Source organism: Perca flavescens, chromosome 10 (assembly GCF_004354835.1).
Source record: "Perca flavescens isolate YP-PL-M2 chromosome 10, PFLA_1.0, whole genome shotgun sequence".
In the NCBI taxonomy this organism is placed as follows: Eukaryota; Metazoa; Chordata; class Actinopteri; order Perciformes; family Percidae; genus Perca; species Perca flavescens.
The window spans coordinates 35,516,026-35,536,470 of NC_041340.1; the positions used below are offsets into that span (position 1 = coordinate 35,516,026).

At 42.2% G+C, this 20,445-nt stretch overlaps 2 protein-coding genes across 3 annotated transcripts; one reads left to right on the plus strand and one right to left on the minus strand.

Annotated features, from left to right (window-relative positions):
- Positions 1-354: 354 nt before the first annotated feature.
- Positions 355-5,959, minus strand: LOC114562644 (charged multivesicular body protein 1b). Its single transcript, XM_028589192.1, has 8 exons — positions 5,760-5,959; positions 5,324-5,421; positions 4,715-4,861; positions 3,409-3,477; positions 3,212-3,319; positions 3,068-3,111; positions 2,021-2,093; positions 355-1,107 (listed from the first exon to the last, which is right to left on the minus strand). The coding sequence occupies exons 1-8, from the start codon at positions 5,773-5,775 to the stop codon at positions 1,060-1,062; spliced, it is 603 nt and encodes a 200-aa protein (XP_028444993.1). The 5' UTR covers positions 5,776-5,959; the 3' UTR covers positions 355-1,059.
- Positions 5,960-11,032: 5,073 nt separating this feature from the next.
- tent5d (terminal nucleotidyltransferase 5D) lies at positions 11,033-20,037 on the plus strand. 2 transcript variants are annotated; one of them, XM_028589843.1, is made up of 3 exons: positions 11,033-11,092; positions 15,110-15,424; positions 15,817-20,037. In XM_028589843.1, the coding sequence occupies exons 2-3, from the start codon at positions 15,119-15,121 to the stop codon at positions 19,153-19,155; spliced, it is 3,645 nt and encodes a 1,214-aa protein (XP_028445644.1). In that variant the 5' UTR covers positions 11,033-11,092; positions 15,110-15,118; the 3' UTR covers positions 19,156-20,037. The 2 variants fall into 2 exon arrangements, with proteins under 2 accessions (XP_028445644.1, XP_028445643.1); XM_028589842.1 differs by lacking the exon at positions 11,033-11,092 and adding an exon at positions 12,147-12,509.
- The last annotated feature ends 408 nt before the right edge of the window (positions 20,038-20,445 follow it).

Consider the following 20,445-nt stretch of genomic DNA (forward strand, 5'->3'; position numbering starts at 1 on the left):
GGCTGTTCATGTATAGATATCTGTGTGTGTGTGTGTGTGTGTGTGTGTGTGTGTGTGTGTGTGTGTGTGTGTTTGGGCAGCACCTGTAATGGCTCCCAGCTGAGTCTCGCCTCCCCCCCTGGGATGGTGAACTATGTGTGTGTGTGTGTGTGTGTGTGTGTGTGTGTAATGAGGCACTGGCATGCGAGCGGCAGAGGGCCGCTTCCTCTACAGGTGACACCTCTGACCTCTCATCTGTTCCCTGTTGGAGAAGAGAAAGACGAGGGGTAAGATGGAAACAGAGATGCATGCTGGGATGCATACTTTGCCCAAAACACAGCTATAAACTGACAAAAAAAAAACATGACAAGTAAAAAATGCTGAAAACTCTTTTATTGACTCTCTGTCTTTGCATACATGTGCACGGCGAGCCACTAGAGTTGTTATCGCTACATGCAGAAAATCAGCAATATTCCAGCTTTCTTCAAAGCATGTTCGAGGCAACCATTTACAATAAGCCCTACCATACAATATATATAAAATATAAATTAAATAAAATCACAAGCATGCTCTTAACAGTCAGTAACGCTGGCAGTTGATAAATACACAAATAAATAATAAATATTGCTCTTTGAACTTGATACATAGTGTATAACAACTTTGGAATGAGGTATTGGCTATTAAGTAGTACACAATTGTTTTTTTTGTGCAATAAATTCCCATTCAGAAATATATCTAAGGTGTACCACCTTAAAATAAAGAACATGCCAGCACAGCACAGCAGTGTCCTATTGCTGGGCTAATGAATAATCACAAAACATTTTAAATATGAGTGCGCCGATGAAGATTAATATGGAAGAACTGCATGTGATGCACTTAATGTCAGGACTGTATCAATCCTTTTCTGCTGTTAGACAGCTCCTTTACTTCTCACGACAGAACAAACCTACAACACACAACGTTCAGGCACGTGGCACCTTTTTTGCTTTATTCTGCATTCTACTTTCTTTTTTGACTTCCCGTCTCTTCTTGCTCCTCCTGCTCTTCTCTCTCTTTCTGGTCTTGTTATTTTCGACATCATTATGACACCTGGTCTCGCAGTCTGGACAGCCTCTGGGAGAGCTCATCCTGATAACAACACAAAACGGGTAACACAGAGAGGGCAGGAGCCTTAAGTCCGAAAAAAAAAATCAACAGATTTGTCAATGGGGCAGCTTTAGAAATTACACTGAAAGCGATACATCTCAGAGTGTCACTTAACCTGTTGTAGGCTTAAAGGGTGAGGTGTAAGGTGTGTAGTTATGTTTATTTCAGTTAAAGCCATAACTCAATAGAATGCTATTCCAGACAACATAAAGACCTGTAGTTCCATCAGAAGCTTCAAATTTCAATTAAAACATTATTTAAAAACCAATCAACTCTGCAACCATTAACATCCTGCTTTTTTTTTAAACTTTTTTACTATTATTTTTATTATTTTCATGTTTTCAACATGGTGCTGAACAGTGTGTGTGTGTGTGTGTGTGTGTGTGTGTGTGTCACAATGTGCATTATATTGATGCAGGATTTGTGATCTGTCTTGTTGTTTTTTGTTAGATGTTGTCATGGTTTTACTGTTGGATTTAAACTGTGCCCTGCCTGGGGACTGCAGATGTAAATTAGCCTAAGGCTAACTCTGGTACAATGCATCAAATGGCAACATTTATGTTAGAAATTGTACATGGTCCCTAACAAATAAAATGAGAGACAAACAGCGGCTTGAATTACATTGGTAACAATGGATTCCAATGGCGGCTCAGCATAATGGTAAACTTATCAAAACATTTTTAGGAAACAAGTCAAACACTTCCAGCAACAGACACTGTTCCGAAAAACTTTCAATCGTGCAGGAGTCGAGTTTTTCTTGGAGTATAACTTGAAATTTGGGTGACACTAATTCATGTGAGACTGCCAAAGACCATAAAGATAATGTATACATTCTATTCTGGGAAATAAAACACCAAATATAGCAATAGCATAAAGATAAGAGTGGATGTGTTACCTGCTCTGTTGATGCCACAGATGAAGCCAGTGAGGAGATCTGGCCTGAAGGAAGCTCCAGGTTGAGATCCAACCTAGAAAATATAGAAATAAGAAAAGAGAACCCTTTTTACCATAATTTCTGCGTGGCTGCTTAGCTCCTTTGGGTTATAGTTAACAGTGAATAAGGTACGTTCCTATGTTTTTTATGGGAAAGTCATTTAAATAAAGCTTTTAGTACAATTCATTCAGTGTCTTTTTTTAAAGATTTTTTTGGGGGGGCATTGACGCCTTTAATGAATAGGACAGCTCTATGAAAGGGGGGAGAAAGGAGGATGACATGTAGAATTTCAAGTATGCTTGATTGGTATATAAAGTGTTACATAATCTTGCCCCCCGCTCATGGCTCATTGGCCAAAGATTTGAAAGTGGAGGTGGTGCACGAGCCTCTGTAAAAGGGGACTGTATGAGACCATTTAGACCCACCCCTTCTGGACAAAACGTATCGTCATTAATAGGGAGGTAAACTGTGGAATAGCTTGCCCCTCCCAATAAGAGAGGGTCCTACATTCAACACCTTTAAAACTCACTTAAAACTGTGTCTGTGTGTCTGTGTGTCTGTCTGTCTGTCTCCTGGCTCCTAGAAAACCAGAGATGCTCTCACTTCTAACTGTCACACATTTCATCACCCGTACGACTGTGTATGACTGCTGGCTGTCTCTATGTTAGTCTTATGTCACCTGCCTAGGGACTGCATATGAAAAGTAGTTATTTTTACTAATTCTGGCATATTTAAATGGTGTTTTTTATACAACAATGTTCAGGAATATGCATGGTCCCTATCAAATAAACCAATAAAATAAAAAGAAAACCATCTCAGGTCGGACTTGAACCCTGTACCTTCTGTGTCGAGGCATAAACCTCTATATATGTGCGCCTGCTCTACCAAGTGGGCTATCCTGGCCACCTGTTTTGTTGTTTTAATTCCCTGTATTATGTGTCTCCTCTATCAGTGTTTTTAGCTGTTGTCATTACTGTTATTTATGTTGGAGATATGGGCCATACTCACCCTGCTTCATCAGCCATCTCATGCAACAGCGTGTCCACTTCATTCTAGGGACCAGCCAAGAAAAACAATAATTTTAACAAATATGTCGCACTGGGGTTAAGTCCGCCTTTTATTACCTGCTTGTAAGAGGACAGTGCTTATTACCTGAGGTGTGGTCAGAGTGGTGGTGTTGCCCATTGTGTCTTCCATCTGAGCTGTATGCACGTCCAGAGTTTCAAATTGGGTTTCAAACTTGTCCATCAATGCAGAGATCTGTATAGAAAAAAGAAGAAAAAACATTACAAAAGTCTCAATCAACATGCGTACGTGTCTGTCTGCGTATATATGAGGTAACTTTTTACCTTCTCTAAGTTCATACTCTTCAGTGTGGCATCCATGGACTTGACCACTCCAGACATGGATTTAGATACCTGGGCAAAAGACACATCAAATAAAGTGTTGAAGCCTCAGTAGTCTTCTCTCTTTTTACTCGTCTTACTGGTTTTTGGATTCAAAAACGGGATCAGGGCATGTGCAGTCAGAGAGGCAGATGGCTGTAGACATGTCAACGCTTGAAGTGCTGTTCCCTTGTATTTCCACTAGGTGTCGCTTTTAGCTTTGTAAACAGATACTTTGTCATGACTATCTCTCATCTGAAAAGCATCCCTAATATTCCAAAAATGACTCTAATTAAGGTTTAATCTTGTAAAACCAATTTACCAGTAGTTGATCAAATTATAGTAGTGGGGTCTATTATCATATTGTGCTTATGTTTTTGAGACAGGCATCAGTTGTACAACAACATAAAGAGGTGTTTTTCAGCTATACCATCTCACACTGTGGGTGCTTCTATTTCTATAGACGCTATTAAGTTATAATCTATGGACCGGAATTAAAGCCATTTAAAGAGACTGTCACTCTCTTAAGAGCAACTAGCTAATAGCCTAATGACATTATGTAATTGGTGGCTTTTTGTTTGCATGTCTGCTTGCCTTTTTTTGCTCACTCTCCCTCCGCCTGTCTCCTTTGTGTAGGACTTTTGACTGAGTGGAGGACTACTTTGGACTTTTGTAACCTGAAATCATTTCACACTCTGCAGCTCTTTACCTTCTGAAATTAGATGCCGTTTTCAAAATATACACTTTAAAAACTTCATGCTCAGTGAAATATCGGGTGAATGTGAATATCCATGTCTGCTACAGCGGTATCAGGTAAAAGTCATGTGATTTCTACGTCTTTGCCAGTGTTGAAGTGGATGGCTACTGGGTCTGCTGTTTTCAGAAGCTACAATGTCGGGTGGGTGGTTGGCCCTGTGGCTTAGGGGTTAAGATGCTGACCATTTCATTCATCTCTTTCTATGATTGCAATCCAATAAAGGCAGAAAATGAGCACAAAAATAATCAAAAAGAAAAGAAGTTAACAATGTTGACCAGGTAAGTGAATGTAAATACAAACAGCTAAATGTAGGAAACATGGTGGAATTATCATTTGTGGTAGAGTTAATTTTTCACTACAGCAAACAGTACAAACGTATGCTCATTTTCTCTAATTGAAATGATCTGCCAACACTCTGAATAAGAGGTTATCTTAAAAAATGAATGGATGGGTATGTGTTTTTCACTGGTAATCATTTACCTGCTTTACGTAACATCAGAAAGCAAGGCTGACCTGGTTCATAGTGACAGCAGTCTGGACCCTTGAAGACACAGCATCCACACGTGCGCTCATCCTCAAGAAGTTAATGGACTGATGCTTATGACGGATGGCATTCTCTGCATGGATCTTGGCTGTCTCCATATTACCCTTCTGGATAGCCTGAGAAACAAAGGAAAGAGAAGTGCATACACACACATAAGAGTATAGCCAGTGGTGTAGTCTACGTGATGCATAGGTATACGCAGTATAAAGAAAGCTCCTCCATTTCCATATATGATATATAAAATGTGCAATGACATACAATAACATACTTTCCATCATATTTTTGACAAATTTTGAATTGTCACGTGTGTGTTTTCTTTGCATAGGCTAATTAAAGGTATGTCAGCTGTGAATTGGTGCATAAAAGTGTATCAAAATGCAGGAAATGAAGTCTTTAACGCTCAAAATGTCCCTGGGGGAGGACACCCAGACCTCACCCCCCCATTCTGGCCCATACACATAAGTACAGTATACCCACTACAATACATTCGACTACACCACTAAGTATAGCTGCACTGTAGCCCAGCTTGTCCCTGGATGTTGGTCTCCGATAACAAATATACAATTGAACAAGTCAACCTGCTTCACTTTAGCCTTCTCAGCCTTTTCCTCTTTGTCACATTTCTTGGAGTTGCGTTGTAGCTCCTTGGTAGCAAACTTGAGGTTAAACAAGTGTTCTGTACGGCTAGTCAAGGGATGGTTTATCTTAGTAACGTTAATGGTAATACATAGGAGTTATACTACTGAATATAATCTGAAGCACATAAAGACATCGAGCTAATTCAATCCAAGGCAGTGCAGGCAAGACAAACGTTGAAGACGTAATCAAAGAGTCATCAAATTAGTTAAGCAAGCCCACTTTTCCTTCATCACTGAATGACTGGGCAGAAGTTGCAAGCTATTGCATAACAAGATTAACGTTAGCTACCAAACCCCTCTAGCTAACGTCTCTGACTGCTACTGCTAGGTAACTGTATCTACCGTTATGCATGTTAGACTACACAGGAAAGGATACTCTCCATGTTCGACATGATGAAGGTCTCTATCTGAGACAAACACTCTGGACTGGTTATGCACAGATATAAAGTGGCATCCAGCCACTCACTTATTTCCAAGAGTTGTTTGTTTTGATTATTTTTTTTTTAAGCTATCGTATCTTCGCAACTCTAGCGAAACAGGAGGCTTCACTTATGCGTACTTCCGCATTTGCTTGAAATCAGTTAGGTAGAACCATGGACATAATGGGTAGAACCATATGGGTAGAACGGTCCGTGTACGTTTTGATAGTTTGTTTTTTCGTTTGAACCACAAAACAAAATAAGGAGAAACCAGCTGTTTTTCGTTTGTCGTTTCAAACCAAAAACAAAGAAACGGTAAAAAAAGAGCCGTTCTCCGTTTTTGGTTTCTGAATCCAAAAACGAAAAACGACAAAACCAAATTCAAATAACGGTCCGAGTTTGGTTTTTTGAAATTCCTTTTTTTATTTCTCCGTTTGAATTTATACATTAAAAGAAAGACAGGCTGGCCACGTGACTCGGAAGTAATAGTAAATAATGCCTAAAAAAATAAAATCCAAGCTTTTAGAACGGTCATAATATGCAGCACTAACGTTATACCAGAGTAACGTTAGAATAAAAAAAATCAATCAATAAATAGGCTTATATAACCTGGACCGAAAGAAATATGTTAGCAACAGTAGTTTATTACAGTGATTTAATATCGTGCCTTCCACGTACACATCACCAGTCACGTTTAATGAGCGCATGCATTGTTTGGTTCAATACAGTTGGTTTAGTTAACCTAGAACGTATTGTGTGTGCAGAGTTGTTACTGTTAGCACTATATTATATAATTAAATTAATATTTAATGTGGTTTCCACTGTAATGGACCAAACTGTTCCCCCTTTCTACCAGCAGGGTAGAAAGGTAAATATGGTGCAAAAGGTGAGAGCTTGTAGAATACAATGTGAGAACTTGCAGAACAAAAAATCTGAACTTGTATGTTAAATTTGCACTTATATATCACACACGTGATCTGAATTTGAAGTCGCAGAAAAAATATTCACAAATGTGTAGATTGATATTTGCATGAACCAGGGCTGCACTGGGACAAAAAATCGGCCCTGGCATTTTTGGCCCAGGCGGCCCACACCCACCGTGATTGGTCAGACAAATTCCCTGCAGACAGTCCTCTTAAAATATGCGTGCATTCTATGATATGAGTTGCCTATTGTTCAGCGTTCATGTGATCGTTTTGAATCCTTCAAGAGGGGACTCAAGACTTATCTGTTGATCTTACACTTAAATAATTCCTTCATTCTTAGAGTTATGATTTGTATGGTATTTTTATAATTTTTTTATTATTGATATTTGATATTGTATTGTCATTATTTTTATTATTACTATTTTGCTTAATATTGGCATAGCAACTTTAAAAACAGTTTACTGTTAATTTTAACTATTGTAAGATTCATATTTTGTCGCTGTGGACACAAGTGTCTGCTAAATACTGTAACCATAACTATAACCCTTCCCAAAAGCTACAATAAAGCTGAAGTATATGCCCTAGAAAAGAGCACCAATACAAGAGAAGCTAATTAAGCCATTCAAGAACACTGATGCTTGTATCAATCTGTCAGACTCTACAACACCTGCACCACCCGATAATGTTGTAGTTTTTTTCGGGTCCTGTCTCAATCACCCACCACTCAGCATGGCTCTATGTATATATTTGTTATTATCTGTATTTATATTTTTCCAACTGTATTTATATTTTTTCCATTCCAAGTACTTACTTTATTTATATTATGGTCACACTTAAATATCATTTATATTATGGTTAATTACTTTTGCTGTTTTGTAATTATAATTACTACTGTAATTGTAATTGACGTGAATCACGTCAATTACAATTACAGTATTTTTTTTGCACTGCCCACCTCACTTTACTTAAATACTTTTTATATAATGCCACTTTACATTCATTCAGTGTTTTTTGCACATTGTCTGTTGTTTGTTTGTTTGGTTGTTTGTTGGTTTGTTTTTATTGTGGAAACACTGCTGCTGTAATAAGTGAATTTCCCCATTGTGGGATGAATAAAGTATTAATAAAAGTATTATCTAATCAACACTGATTTTATAGATCACACAGACTTTTCAGCTACCCAACAGGCTAACCGCTAGCATTTTCAATGTAAGCTTAAGCAGTTAGGTTACCTGACAGCCACTAACTTTAATGTTACAGCCAAACTGCTTGTTATCGTTATGACGTGACACTCACACGCACGAGCGCCCACTAACACACACACACACACACACACACACACACACACACACACACACACACACACACACACACACACACACACACACACACACACACAGCCTCCCTCCCTTCCTGAAAGTCCCTGTTAATTTGTCTAGTCCTTACCACATCGTCATCTACTCTCTCTTCAGAAATTTTTGAGGACTCCGCCTGTAGATTCTTAATCTTTTTCTCCTCTAATTTCTCTGCACCTCCCTTGCACTTGGTGGTCGTTTGTCCATTATAACGTGAATGCTAAACGTCCAGCATAACTATTACAGCTCACGTCTCAGGGCCGGGAGGCGTGGGATTCGTAAATTTGCGGCCAGGAGGGGAAGGGGGTTCCTGGATTTCATTGGGTCAGGCCAGTGCCAATAAAGAAAATTAACCAATGGGCGTGTGAGTTCTTTATGGGCCGGCCCGGCCAAAAAATAAAAAAAGGCCTATTTATATCAGCGATTCGGCCCAAAAGACCGTCGGCCCACCGGGAAAATGCCCGGTATGCCAGATGGCCAGTCCAGCCCTGACATGAACACAATGACAGCTGCAAACTTGTAATGCAACATTTACTCGTGTAGGCTACTTTATTTATTTTTACTCAGGTTCATTTTCCCTCACAACCACAACTCAGTGATTACAACCTCTCACTGCAACTTCAGTTCTCTCTCGCATCACAAAGTGGCAAATCTGCGCCTCGACTTTTGCAACACTTCTTGCGATACATTTGGTGCAAAACTAATTTGTAACTGGACTGTGGCTGTGGAGCTCTGAGCCAACGGAACGGGGAAGGCAGGGTTTCTATCGCCAGATGAGGGACAACTCTGTCCGGTTTAAGAGCTAGCATGGAAGATTAGTGCAATAGCAAGCTATAGCGTTAGCCAACTAACCAACTAGCCTGCTTCTAAATAAATACCTTTTTATTATCTGAACACTTTTTAACAGTCAAACTGAAACACTGGCGGTGAGCTCCAGGTCCTGCAGCCGCAGACGGACCCTCATCAGTGGGGATCGGCCAGCGGAGCAACGTTACTATTATCACCAGAAAGCTTCGCTGCCGACCTCGACCTGCAGTCGGATCTCCAGCCGGTAGCTTTTTAATTAAACGTAATTTATAAAGCGATCATATCGCACTGAAAGCTAAATATTTTGTCACTAGCAACCTACACCTGTCCTCTGTCAAATACAGTTGCATTTTCAGCTTTGAACAAAACCGTTCAGGAATTATTACAGCAGAAGTGGGGCGTGCGTAATATTTCATTCGTCCCTCCTGGTCGGGACGATTGAAATAGCATAGGGGGACGAATGAAACATACAATTTAGCCATATAAACTTCCCACAACTTCAATATTTTACTACATATTATGAATGGTACTCCCAAAAGGTGTTATTTAGATTGTTGCTGGGCTATACGTCTTGGTGAATATCTTAACAACTCATTGCCGTCACCTTGTAGGCTATGAAGCGCGTTTTTTGAAATATCATGCACTGTGGATAATTCTGCCATTTTTATAGAATAGTATACGTTTTCCCATTTATATCATGTTTTTATTGTGGAAAATGTCGTTTCACTAGGTTTTTACGTGGGTTAGGTCACTGCACATCCAAATAAAGTGCCCTTGACAGCCCATCAGTCTAGGATAACGGCCTAGGATAACGGGAAAACTCACCGCCCAGCAACAATCTATCTAAAATAACACCTTTTGGGAGGACCATTCATGATATGTAGTAAAATATTGAAGTTGTGGGAAGTTTATATGGCTTAACTGTATGTTTCATCCGTCCCCCTATGCTATTTCAATCGTCCCGACCAGGAGGGACGAATGAAACATTACGCACGCCCCACTTCTGCTGTAATAATTCCTGAACGGTTTTGTTCAAAGCTGAAAATGCAACTGTATTTGACAGAGGACAGTATGTTGCTAGTGATAAAATATTAGCTTTCAGTATGATATGATCGCTTTGTAAATTACGTTTAATTAAAAAGTATTTAAACTGTCCCGGCTCTCCCCTATAGTGCTAACAGTAACAACTCTGCACACACAATAAGTTCTTAGGTTATTACTGCATGCGCTCATTAAACGTGACTGGTGATGTGTACGTGGATAGGCACGATATTAAATCACTGTAATAAACTACTGTTGCTAACATATTTCTTTCGGTCCAGGTTATATAAGCCTATTTATTCATTGATTTTTTTCTTCTAACGTGGTATAACGTTAGTGCTGCATATTATGACCGTTCTAAAAGCTTGGATTTTATTTTTATAGGCTTTATTTACTATTACTTCCGGGTCACGTGGCCAGCCTGTCTTTCTTTTAATGTAGATATTCAAACGGAGAAATAAAAAAAAGGAATTTCAAAAAACCAAAATCGGACCGTCATTTGAATTTGGTTTAGTCGTTTTTCGTTTTTGGATTCAGAAACCAAAAACGGAGAACGGCTCTTTTTTACCGTTTCTTTGTTTTTGGTTTGAAACGACAAACGAAAAACAGCTGGTTTCTCCTTATTTTGTTTTGTGGTTCAAACGAAAAGACAAAATATCAAAACGTACACGGACCCACATAGTTTTCCTTCGGAAGAGTTTGGTAATTTATTCAAGTAAGAGCTTACTTTGTAAACCGTTTAAGAAACGGCCGTGTCATGTGACGCATGCGCAGCACAGTGGCGTTGAAGCAGTTTGCGATTTTTCTTCTGATTTGACCTGTTTTGAGTTATACTTCTAGCCTAATTATAAATAAATAGCGTAATATTAGACACATGGGTCCATGTGTGATATGATCTGTCGTCCGTACTGCTGGACAATTGCATCGATTTGCAAGACCGACGGCTAAACCCATAGACATTGTGGCTGAGACCACGACACGGAAACCATCTTGATTCATGCTCATCTTTGAATCCAATCGCTTTCACCGTCGTCACACGGTCACGATTTTGCATAGCGAGCTCGCGCCTCCTACGTCACGACCGTTTGAGAGGTGGACGGGCATGCGTGTCCAAAGAAGACAAGTTCCACCCAGGCTAAAAATAGTTTGTACCCGGTATCGGTAGGTTGTAGTACACGTCTAGTGACGTCATTTGTGTGTGTGTGTGTTTTTTTTGTGATGGATAAATTGACCTTTTTCTACCAAAAGCACTCACTGTGTAACAAGTAGGGCAGGCTAACCGTTTTTGTAGAGTTCTGCATGGAGAGAATGGTATTCTGTGTGAGTAGCTACATACTGTCTATGTGTGAGTATGCTACTTTAAGGGATTTAGGCTAGTTGTTGTTAAAGAGATGGAACAGACAGCAAGAAAATGCAGCATGAGGGGAAAATATATAATCGGTTGTCCAGAGAGAAAAAGGTTCGGTGTGTGCGTGCACCGGAAGGGGGCTGGGGGGGATTAACGGCTAGGTCGGAGGGGGGGGGGGGTGGGATGCAGCATGGATGACTCATACTGTATGTGCTGCTGATACTCTGTATGGACACAGCACTGAACAATGATGCGTGCGTAATGGAGAGTGAAGAAGTGACTGAGAAGTGTTTTAGAAACGTTCTCCAAAGGTTTTCTCCCTTTCAGTTAGCTGCATGAAACAAACATATAGTCCTGGCCTCAACCCCAGCACAGCCACGTCCTAACTTTTGAGGTGACACTGTCCATTTTAGACACGCAACAAAGCGCGAACTCCATTCAGCCTGTACGGCTACAGTCAAGCTTGAGTTTATCTGACCGAGCAGGTGGCACCTTGTACGGCAGCCTCGGCCACAGTGTAGGCTATGGATGTGTGTGAATGGTTCCTGTAGCCTACTATGTAAAAGCGCTTTGAGTAGTCGTTAAGATTAGAAAAGCGCAATATAAATACAGTCCATTTACATTTACATTTAAAAGTTTCATCTCGGTTCTAAATTTATCTCGTGGACCTATTTTAAACTTGTATTTGTAATACACATGGAGCTGGCACACATATTCAAATTAGATTACACTTGCAACGCCCCACGCGCCACACAACTTCCCAGTCGTTTTTGTACTTCTGTACACACACACACACACACACACACACACACACACACACACACACACACACACACACACACACACACACACACACACACACACACACACACACCCGAGTCATAACTGAATGACGGCAGGTCGCTATGGAAACTGCGTTACGCTCCGGGCGGCCGGAGGAGAAAACAAGAGCGCAAGGAGTCATTTCAGTCTTCATTTCAGCACCACGCGAGCTCCTGGACAGCGCCCGGATAAACTCGCGCACAGATTTTATCCTCATATGCCTTAAAAGAGACAGAGCCGCATCAGCACCAAGCCTAACCGGAGTGGGTGGTAGGCACTTCAAAAGCAAAACGACCCCACGTACAAGAGACACAGACTCTCCGCTACTGAAGCTCGGTGGACCAGGTCCAGGTTTCGTTCTACTGCCAAGCCAGGAGCCAGTCGCTCCCTCAAATGCCACAGCAACAGGTAAGAACCCCCCAGCTCTGTGAAGTTGGATAATTGACTTTTGTGTGGCTGCACGGAGCTTCCATGCCGGTATTTAATGTGTTTTTAATCCTGGTCCTAATGCAGGAGTACATCTGCCCTTTATCCTGCCAGGCACTTAATTGCGGTTAACTGGCCTCACCTTGTATCTCAGGAGTGATGAGGTGATTAAAGCAAAGACAAGCAGGTGGACTGTGAACCAGAATGTACAAAACTAGATAGATCAGAATCAAAATCAGAATCCGTTTTATTGGCCAAGTATACTTACTGTACATACACAAGGAATTTGACTTCAGTAGGTGTTAACTCTCTATTCGTTCAACAAATAGACATGTAGTAGTAAACATTCAGTAGACAAATAGTAATATAGACACATACTGTACAATTGAGACAGCAATATATATAGGCACATAATATACAAAAATACAAGATACAAATAAGACTCGAGTTGGTGGATATTTAATAGGGAAACAACTCCCGTTATTGTTTACAGAAGTATTAGTTTAGCAGTATAACTTCAAAGATCCTATGCATACATATTTCTGGTCAGCAGACATTGTGATTACATTTTGTAGTGTAACACGACAAATACTGAGTTGTTAACTTCTATTTCAGTATTTACCGTAGTTAATGAGATCATAACGGTTTAAGTGAATGGATGTGGAAAAAAAGGAAATTTATATAGCCTACATACAATATCACTGTATAATTGTAAAACAATTCAGGGACACAGAGCTATTCTGGCTGTCCTTAGTTAGTTCATACACAGGACAGAGTTGTTTGTTTTCATCTATAGTGCTTCATAGATTGTATACCAGAGACGGCAACCTATAAGTTTACAGAGCATCTTTGTGTTTGTTTTCGATTTTGTCCGGTGCCTGTGAGAGACCCTCCGTGTGTGTTGGGTTTTCAATGGCCAGAGATTATGTGCGAGCTGAGCCGATACGCCTGGATGAGTCACTCAGGCTGCAAGTTTGCAGAAGAGTGTGAAAGGGGAGGGGGGAAGATACAGGGGCTAGCTGGAAAACAGTCCTGCAGTGTCTCTCTGCCTCCTCAACACATTGTTTCATTGTATATATGACCAGTGTCAACACCTGGGACTATATTTATTGCCTCTGGATGTGTGATTACAAGTCCATCTCGTTAAAGTGTGGCACAGAGAACTGTCTCATCCACAACAGATTTTTTAGGAGCTTTGGGCTTTCAGACTCAACTTCTTTGTCTTCTGGTACATACTCGGTTCTTTTTAAGCGTAACCGATACTATGGAGTAAAGTGCTGTTATTTAATCTTTGCTGAAATGTGTGCAACATGGATTCGAATATTTATAAACACTCTCTATAATACATTGTTTGTGGTTATTACAGAGTATAGCTCTCTGATGTCTGACAAGCTGCTACCAGAAAGCATCCCATTACTGCTCATTACTACCCCAATGTTTGCCCTGCTGGTATCGACAAATCACAGCAATCAGCATTCAGCTGCAGCACTGACTGACGGCTATTGATTAAAGCCAACAAAAGATCATAATGGGCTGCTATGAACCACAGATGCGCACTCAAACTCAACACTCACTCCCTAAAGCACTTTTACATGCACCCGCAAACACACACTCAATCACATAACAGACTATTCTGACTGACTTGGTTAGGCAAATGTTGTTTGGTCTATTGAAAACGGTGTCTAGTTTGTAGAGATTGATTGATGGGAGTATGGATGCAGAGGCTGTGTGCGTAACTGCCAGGAGGATTACACATGTGGAAGCCAAACAGACATAATTGGCTGATATTAAATCCCACTTTGTTCCAATTCGCGTTCCACTTTACGAAGGTGTTATGTGAAAGCTTGTGTGCACTCACGCGAATGTGTGTCAGTCATTGTTTGTAAGGCACACAAATCATCGTGCTGCACACACTGACACAAAAACAACAGATGTGTGTCTTTAATTAGTGACGTTGGTGTGATTAATGCAGTCTGCTGGTGGTGACTCATTCGGCTTAACCCTTGCTCCTCTGGTGGAAACAATCAATAAACAAAGATTTATCATTAACTTGGTATTTAAATACTTATTGTTATTGTTATGATTATCTTATACAATAATTTAGTATAGTATAGGCTATATTAAACATAGTTTTTATTGTTATACAGTGTAATGTTTTTAACTGATCCAGATATTGTATCTATCTGAGATGGAGTGCAAATAAAGGGACTAATTGGTGTGATATAAGTCTCGGGTAGTGAACAACGCAATATGTTTCTGATTCTGTGATTCCAGTCAAACACTTTCTCTTAATTTGTGGTGATCTGGTTAAGCAGTGGAAAAAAATTATTCAAAGCACATCTAGTATGTGGATTGCTCCATGTGTCAGCCTGTCAATACAGCAGTTACATTAGCATTGTGGAAAAGCTGTCAGCCAAGCTGTGACTTGCAGACAGCAGACTGGCAGGGGTGTGTGTGTGTGTGTGTGTGTGTGTGTGTGTGTGTGTGTGTGAAGCAGAGAGAGCGAGAGAGTTAAACAGATAACACAATTTGTATGGGAGTTGTAATAAACTCTCACTGTTGTCCTCCTTCCCTCATTTCAGGGCAGCAGCATGTCTGAAACTAAATCCAGTCAGCGGTTCCACAGCCTCAACACTGAGCAGGTGGAGGTTCTCCATCAGGTTTTGTCAGAGGTGGTTCCAATCCACGGACGCGGGAACTTCCCCACGTTGGAGTTGCGTCCCCGAGACATCATCATAGCTGTGCGGGCCCGGCTGCAGAAGCTGGGAATCACAGTCAGAGATGTTCGCCTGAACGGCTCCACGGCCAGCCACGTCCTCGTCCGAGACAACGGAACCAGCTACAAGGACCTGGACATTATCTTTGGAGTGGAGTTGCCCAGTCAGGAGGAGTTCCAGGTATGATTACTGTACTGGCAGGTTAATGTAATAAGTATGTAATAATAATAAGCATTAGGATTCAATCCCCTGCATTAACCTGCTTTTATTCTGCTGTAATATCCTTGAGGATGACACTGGATCTCTACTATCTCTATGGTGTTGCAATATTGATTTTGTATGGTGCTGTATTGATTATGATGTTATTGCAATCCACACCCTAATTTAATCGTGGAACATTTTACCATTAGTGTGGATCAATATTACTGGCTTTAATAATTGTAACTGCATTATGCAGAAAACTAAACCACAAGAGCATCACAAATTCAGTTAAATGTTAAAAAGCAAAATTGCGTTTGGATTGCATTGTCGTTAGTTGCAGCTGTCATGTTGTTGACCTTTTGTCTTCGCAGGTGATCAAGGAGTCAGTGCTGGGCTGCTTGCTGGACTGCCTACCAGCTGGGGTCAACAGGGAGCGGATCAGCAGCGCCACAATGAAGGAGGCCTACGTCCAGAAAATGGTTAAGGTCTTCACTGAGCACGACCGCTGGAGCCTCATCTCGCTCTCAAACAACAGTGGCAAAAACCTGGAGCTCAAATTTGTGAGCGTGCTGAGGCGGCAGTTTGAGTTCAGCGTTGATTCCTTCCAGATCATCCTGGATCGTCTCCTGGAGTCCTACATGCAGCAGGAGTCTCCCCATAAGAACAATACCGTTGATCTAATGGACCAGCCTGCAGCCCATCAGAATAAAGACTCTCCCTCTTTGCTCCAACAGGCCACTGCTCCGGAAACAGAGAAGACCTCTGATAGAGACTCATCCTGCAAAGAGGGGTCACATATCAGTCAGACACAACAGAGAGATGAGGTGCATGAAAAGGAGTCCCAGACAGAACTCTCACAACACACTGAACATTCAAACCAGACAAAAGACTCCACAGTTGAAAAACACAACAAAGAGAAAACACCCGTGGAGCTGAAAGAAGTGTCAGGACACAGAGATCCCTTCAATGAGACAGACTCCTCGGACCAGACCACTCCAAACCTTTTGTCAGAAAAGAAACAAACTTCTGAGAAAGCTGAACCACCAGCTCAGGTTGAACTCAGACACGAGCCAGAGCTCTCTGACATGTCCAAATGTTTGACAGAGGTAGAACAGTCAGAGCAAACCAAGACATGTGATGGCCAACAACCAGCACATTCAAATCACAAGGAACTCTCTGCCCACAATGAACAATCCAACCACACAAACCCCCCTGATGAACGGAATGAACTTACAGAGCAAACGGGACAGTCCGAGCTGCCGAAGAGCTCAAACAGAACCCAGACAGAGTCTTCAAACCTGGCAGAAGAACGTCACAGCGAAGACTTCTCTGAGTGTTTCAGTGAGGATCAGAGAAGCGATGAGAAAGACAAAACACAACATGCAACGGCTCCAGACTCCAGCACAAACGAGACAGAAATAAGTGAAATGACAGAAGAGATTTTAGCATCAGAAGCTAAAAACGTAGAAGACACACAGAGTATTGATTGCTCCTGCTCCACATCTTCCATATCCCTCACACTTTACAACACAGAGCCTGCTGGCACACATGATACACCGGAGATCCACAGCACACTACACACAGATAAATCAGATAAAACACCTAACACAATTGATGCCGTCAGCCCTCCAGATACTCAGGATAATTTACCTGCACCAGCCAGCCTTGTTTCTGACAAAAAGACCTCCTCTTCTCCCTCTTGTAAGGCCTCAGAGAGACTTTCTCACATGGTGGTGCTTAAACACTCTTCTCCCAAACCCCCTCGCAGGATGTGTAGGAAGGTAACCCCCAATCCGTACTCCAGTCCAGTCTCTGAAAGCGAACTTGTCATAGAGCCCTGTCTGGTTCCAAACCCCTGCCCTAGCCCTGAACCTGAACCTGAATCTGAACCTGAACCTGAGGTAGCCTTTGATCCAGAGCCAACAGCTCCCAGTTCAGAACCAACCAGTTTTTCTACTGAAACAAACCCTGGGCCTGAACCAACCCCTTCCAGTAACCTAGCTTCCAACCTAGACCTTACCTTAGCCCCTGATCCAGCCCCTGATATAATCTTCACCTCTGCTGTGGATCCCATGTCTGCTTTACCTCAAGAGCCCCCACCGCCTCAGCTAATCACAGAGAGATCATGTGAGACAAGTATTCAGAGCGTGAAAGAGACCCCATCTACACATGATGAACAAAGCCAGCCCTCCCCTAGTGAAACCGCCTGTGCACCCAAACAATCAGAGCCTCTTGACTCAGTGGACACGTTAGTTTCACACACTGATACATCCCGCTCAAACACCCCAGATCCTGTACATACCTCAGAAGTTGAGCTCAGTGATGAAGATGAAATCAGAGAGCCACAAACCAAAAAAATGGACTTGAGTCAGCCAAATGGCTGCCAACAAGAGACCACACTTAGTTCTCCCTCCTCTTCCCAATGTGTCACCCCTCCCGTTTGCTGTCTCACCCCTCCTGTACTCAGTCTTTCCCCTCCCTGCTTCACTCCCTCGCCCCCCAGCCTCAGCCCTCCCCCATGTCTCACCCCTCCCTCTCACTGCCTCGCATCTCTGCCACTGAACACCGTCAGCCCTGCCACAAGCTTCAGCTCTCCACCCCTGAGTTTAAGCCCTACCTCATCCTGCCTCAGCTCACCTCCTTACCTCACCCCTCCAATGCTTAGCCCCAGCCCTCCTCCACTCTGTCTTAGCCCCCCTTCCCTCTGCCTCAGCCCTCCCCTCCTCTGCCTCACTCCACCGGTGGAGTCAGAGGACCTTGTACCTCAGGTATCTTCAGACATGGAGCCTCTGATAGCGAACACAGACAGCGAGGAACAGATTAAAGAGTCCTCTCCCCAGCCAGGAATTCCTCCCCTACAGTTGGAGGATATAAAGGAAAAAGATTATATCTCATCGTTGCCTCGGGTTGCAGAGCCTGTCTCTTTTCCAATCACTATCCCGAGCTCCAGCTCACATGTGCTGCCTCTCTCTCAGTGTGAAGGCCCAGGGGAATCGGGCCCTCCAAAAGCCGACGAGGCACCGAGCCCTGTGCCGGAGAGAAAAGAGGCCCCTAAGGTACCCGCAGTCGTGCCTGAACAGAGCAGTGCTCCTCAGACATCTTGCTCGGTCCCTGCTGTCGAGGTCCTGGCAGAGAGCATGTATGGTGACTTTGAGGCGGCCATGGACCACCTGCGCTACCGCCTAATCGCTACCAGGAACCCTGAGGAGATCCGAGGTGGCGGCTTGCTAAAATATAGCAACCTGTTGGTCAGAGACTACCGACCGGCCAGCGAGACTCAGATAAAGACACTGGAGCGCTACATGTGCTCGCGCTTTTTTATCGACTTCCCTGACGTGCAGGAGCAACAGAGGAAGATCCTGTCCTACTTGAAGAACCACTTTATCGGCGAGGAGAGAAGCAAGTACCAGTACCTGATGACACTGCGTCGCGTGGTCGACGACAGCACAGTGTGTCTGATGGGCCATGAGAGGCGTCAGACGCTGAACATGATCACAGTGCTGGCACTGAAGGTTCTCGGAGAGCAGAACATTATCCCCAACACAGACCATGTAACGTGCTTCTACCAGCCCGCTCCGTACATGGCTGATCACAGTGCCCCCTATTTAGCAGAACCCAGCTACTGCAGCTACTACATACCCCAAGGGGGATCAACTCTGCTTTACCAACCGTACCCCTTGCACCTGCACACACAGACTGGACTAGTCTAAAACACACACACAAACACACGTGATTACACAAAACACACAATCGAGCAAGGGGAAGGTGGTTTCCACGAGGAAAGAGCTGGAGAATGGAAATATAATCCAGGGATAAACTGTTTGGTCTATAATAGACCTATGGGGGTGGGATTGAGTGGGTTTTTACAGTAAACTCCCTGAGTACTCTGTAAGGTTCTAATATGATTATATGTAATTATCTGGGCTTTGTGGGAAAATAATAATTCTTCCGATATTGTTACAATTCCAGAAAATGCTTTATGCACTGCATGAGTCATAGCCCTTTGGTCTCCCTGGGACACCAACTGTGCTGTTGACATTCACACACATGCACGGACACACTCCCACACACACACACACACACACACACACGTACGGACACACTCCCACACACACACACACACACACAAAACTCACACTTCCAGGGTCTTGAATTCTTGTAATCTTTTCATGTTCTTACTGTGTCGTTCTTAATGGGTTTGTTCAGAATGTGGACCTTGCCTGTGGTTGATATTGATATTGTGCATGGATAAATTAGGACTGTTCTCTCACTGCCAAATACTGTGTGACTACTATGCTTCTTAAACAGTTTAATGTAACTTTGTTAATCCTTTACTGAAGGGGTGTATTCTGAAGAAAAAAAAATACTGAGGGACAGGTCTACTAGTGTGTGCAGTACTTATGTCAGTACACACACATGCATGTACAACACTTACACACAAAAACACACACATACTTACGCAAACAAACCTACTGTATGCACACAGAGTTGGACAATGCATGACTAGATGATATATAGATAACATCCTGAAGTCAAAGCAAAGGCTTTTAATTTACATTTTTTTTCCGATTGCTAAACGACAGTGGGCACAACTGGAGTCACATGTGCAAAACTCAAACTACAGTCTGCACTACCAACAGTCACCTGAACTAAACAGTTCACATCAGCTGCAAAACAGACTCAGTGCAGCCAAACACTATGAACAGTCCTCACTGAGATAACACACACTGTCACTCAGAACACACTGAGGGTAAAAACACTAGCATCAAACACCAATACACAAATTACAAACTTTTTCTTCTTTACAGTTTGAACAATTTGAGTGACTTGACACTACTCAATAGTTTATTTAAGGAAAAAATATAGATTGTATAGCATACCAATTTTTACATAATGTAAAAAAGAAGGAATGAAAATCAGCAGTTTTCTTCAATAAAGTATTTTGTCTCTAATAATTTATGGAATTACTGGGGAAAAAAAACTAAAGGTACATACGTAAC

Excerpts from the sequence above, each read along its gene's own strand:
- LOC114562644 (XM_028589192.1), bottom strand. Across the intron at positions 3,478-4,714 it reads CTGCTGTCACTATGAACCAG|GTATCTAAATCCATGTCTGG; the intron begins GTCAGCCTTGCT and ends TCTTTTGCCCAG. Across the intron at positions 3,112-3,211 it reads CCACTCTGACCACACCTCAG|AATGAAGTGGACACGCTGTT; the intron begins GTAATAAGCACT and ends GCTGGTCCCTAG.
- tent5d (XM_028589842.1), top strand. Across the intron at positions 15,425-15,816 it reads CCAGTCAGGAGGAGTTCCAG|GTGATCAAGGAGTCAGTGCT; the intron begins GTATGATTACTG and ends TTGTCTTCGCAG.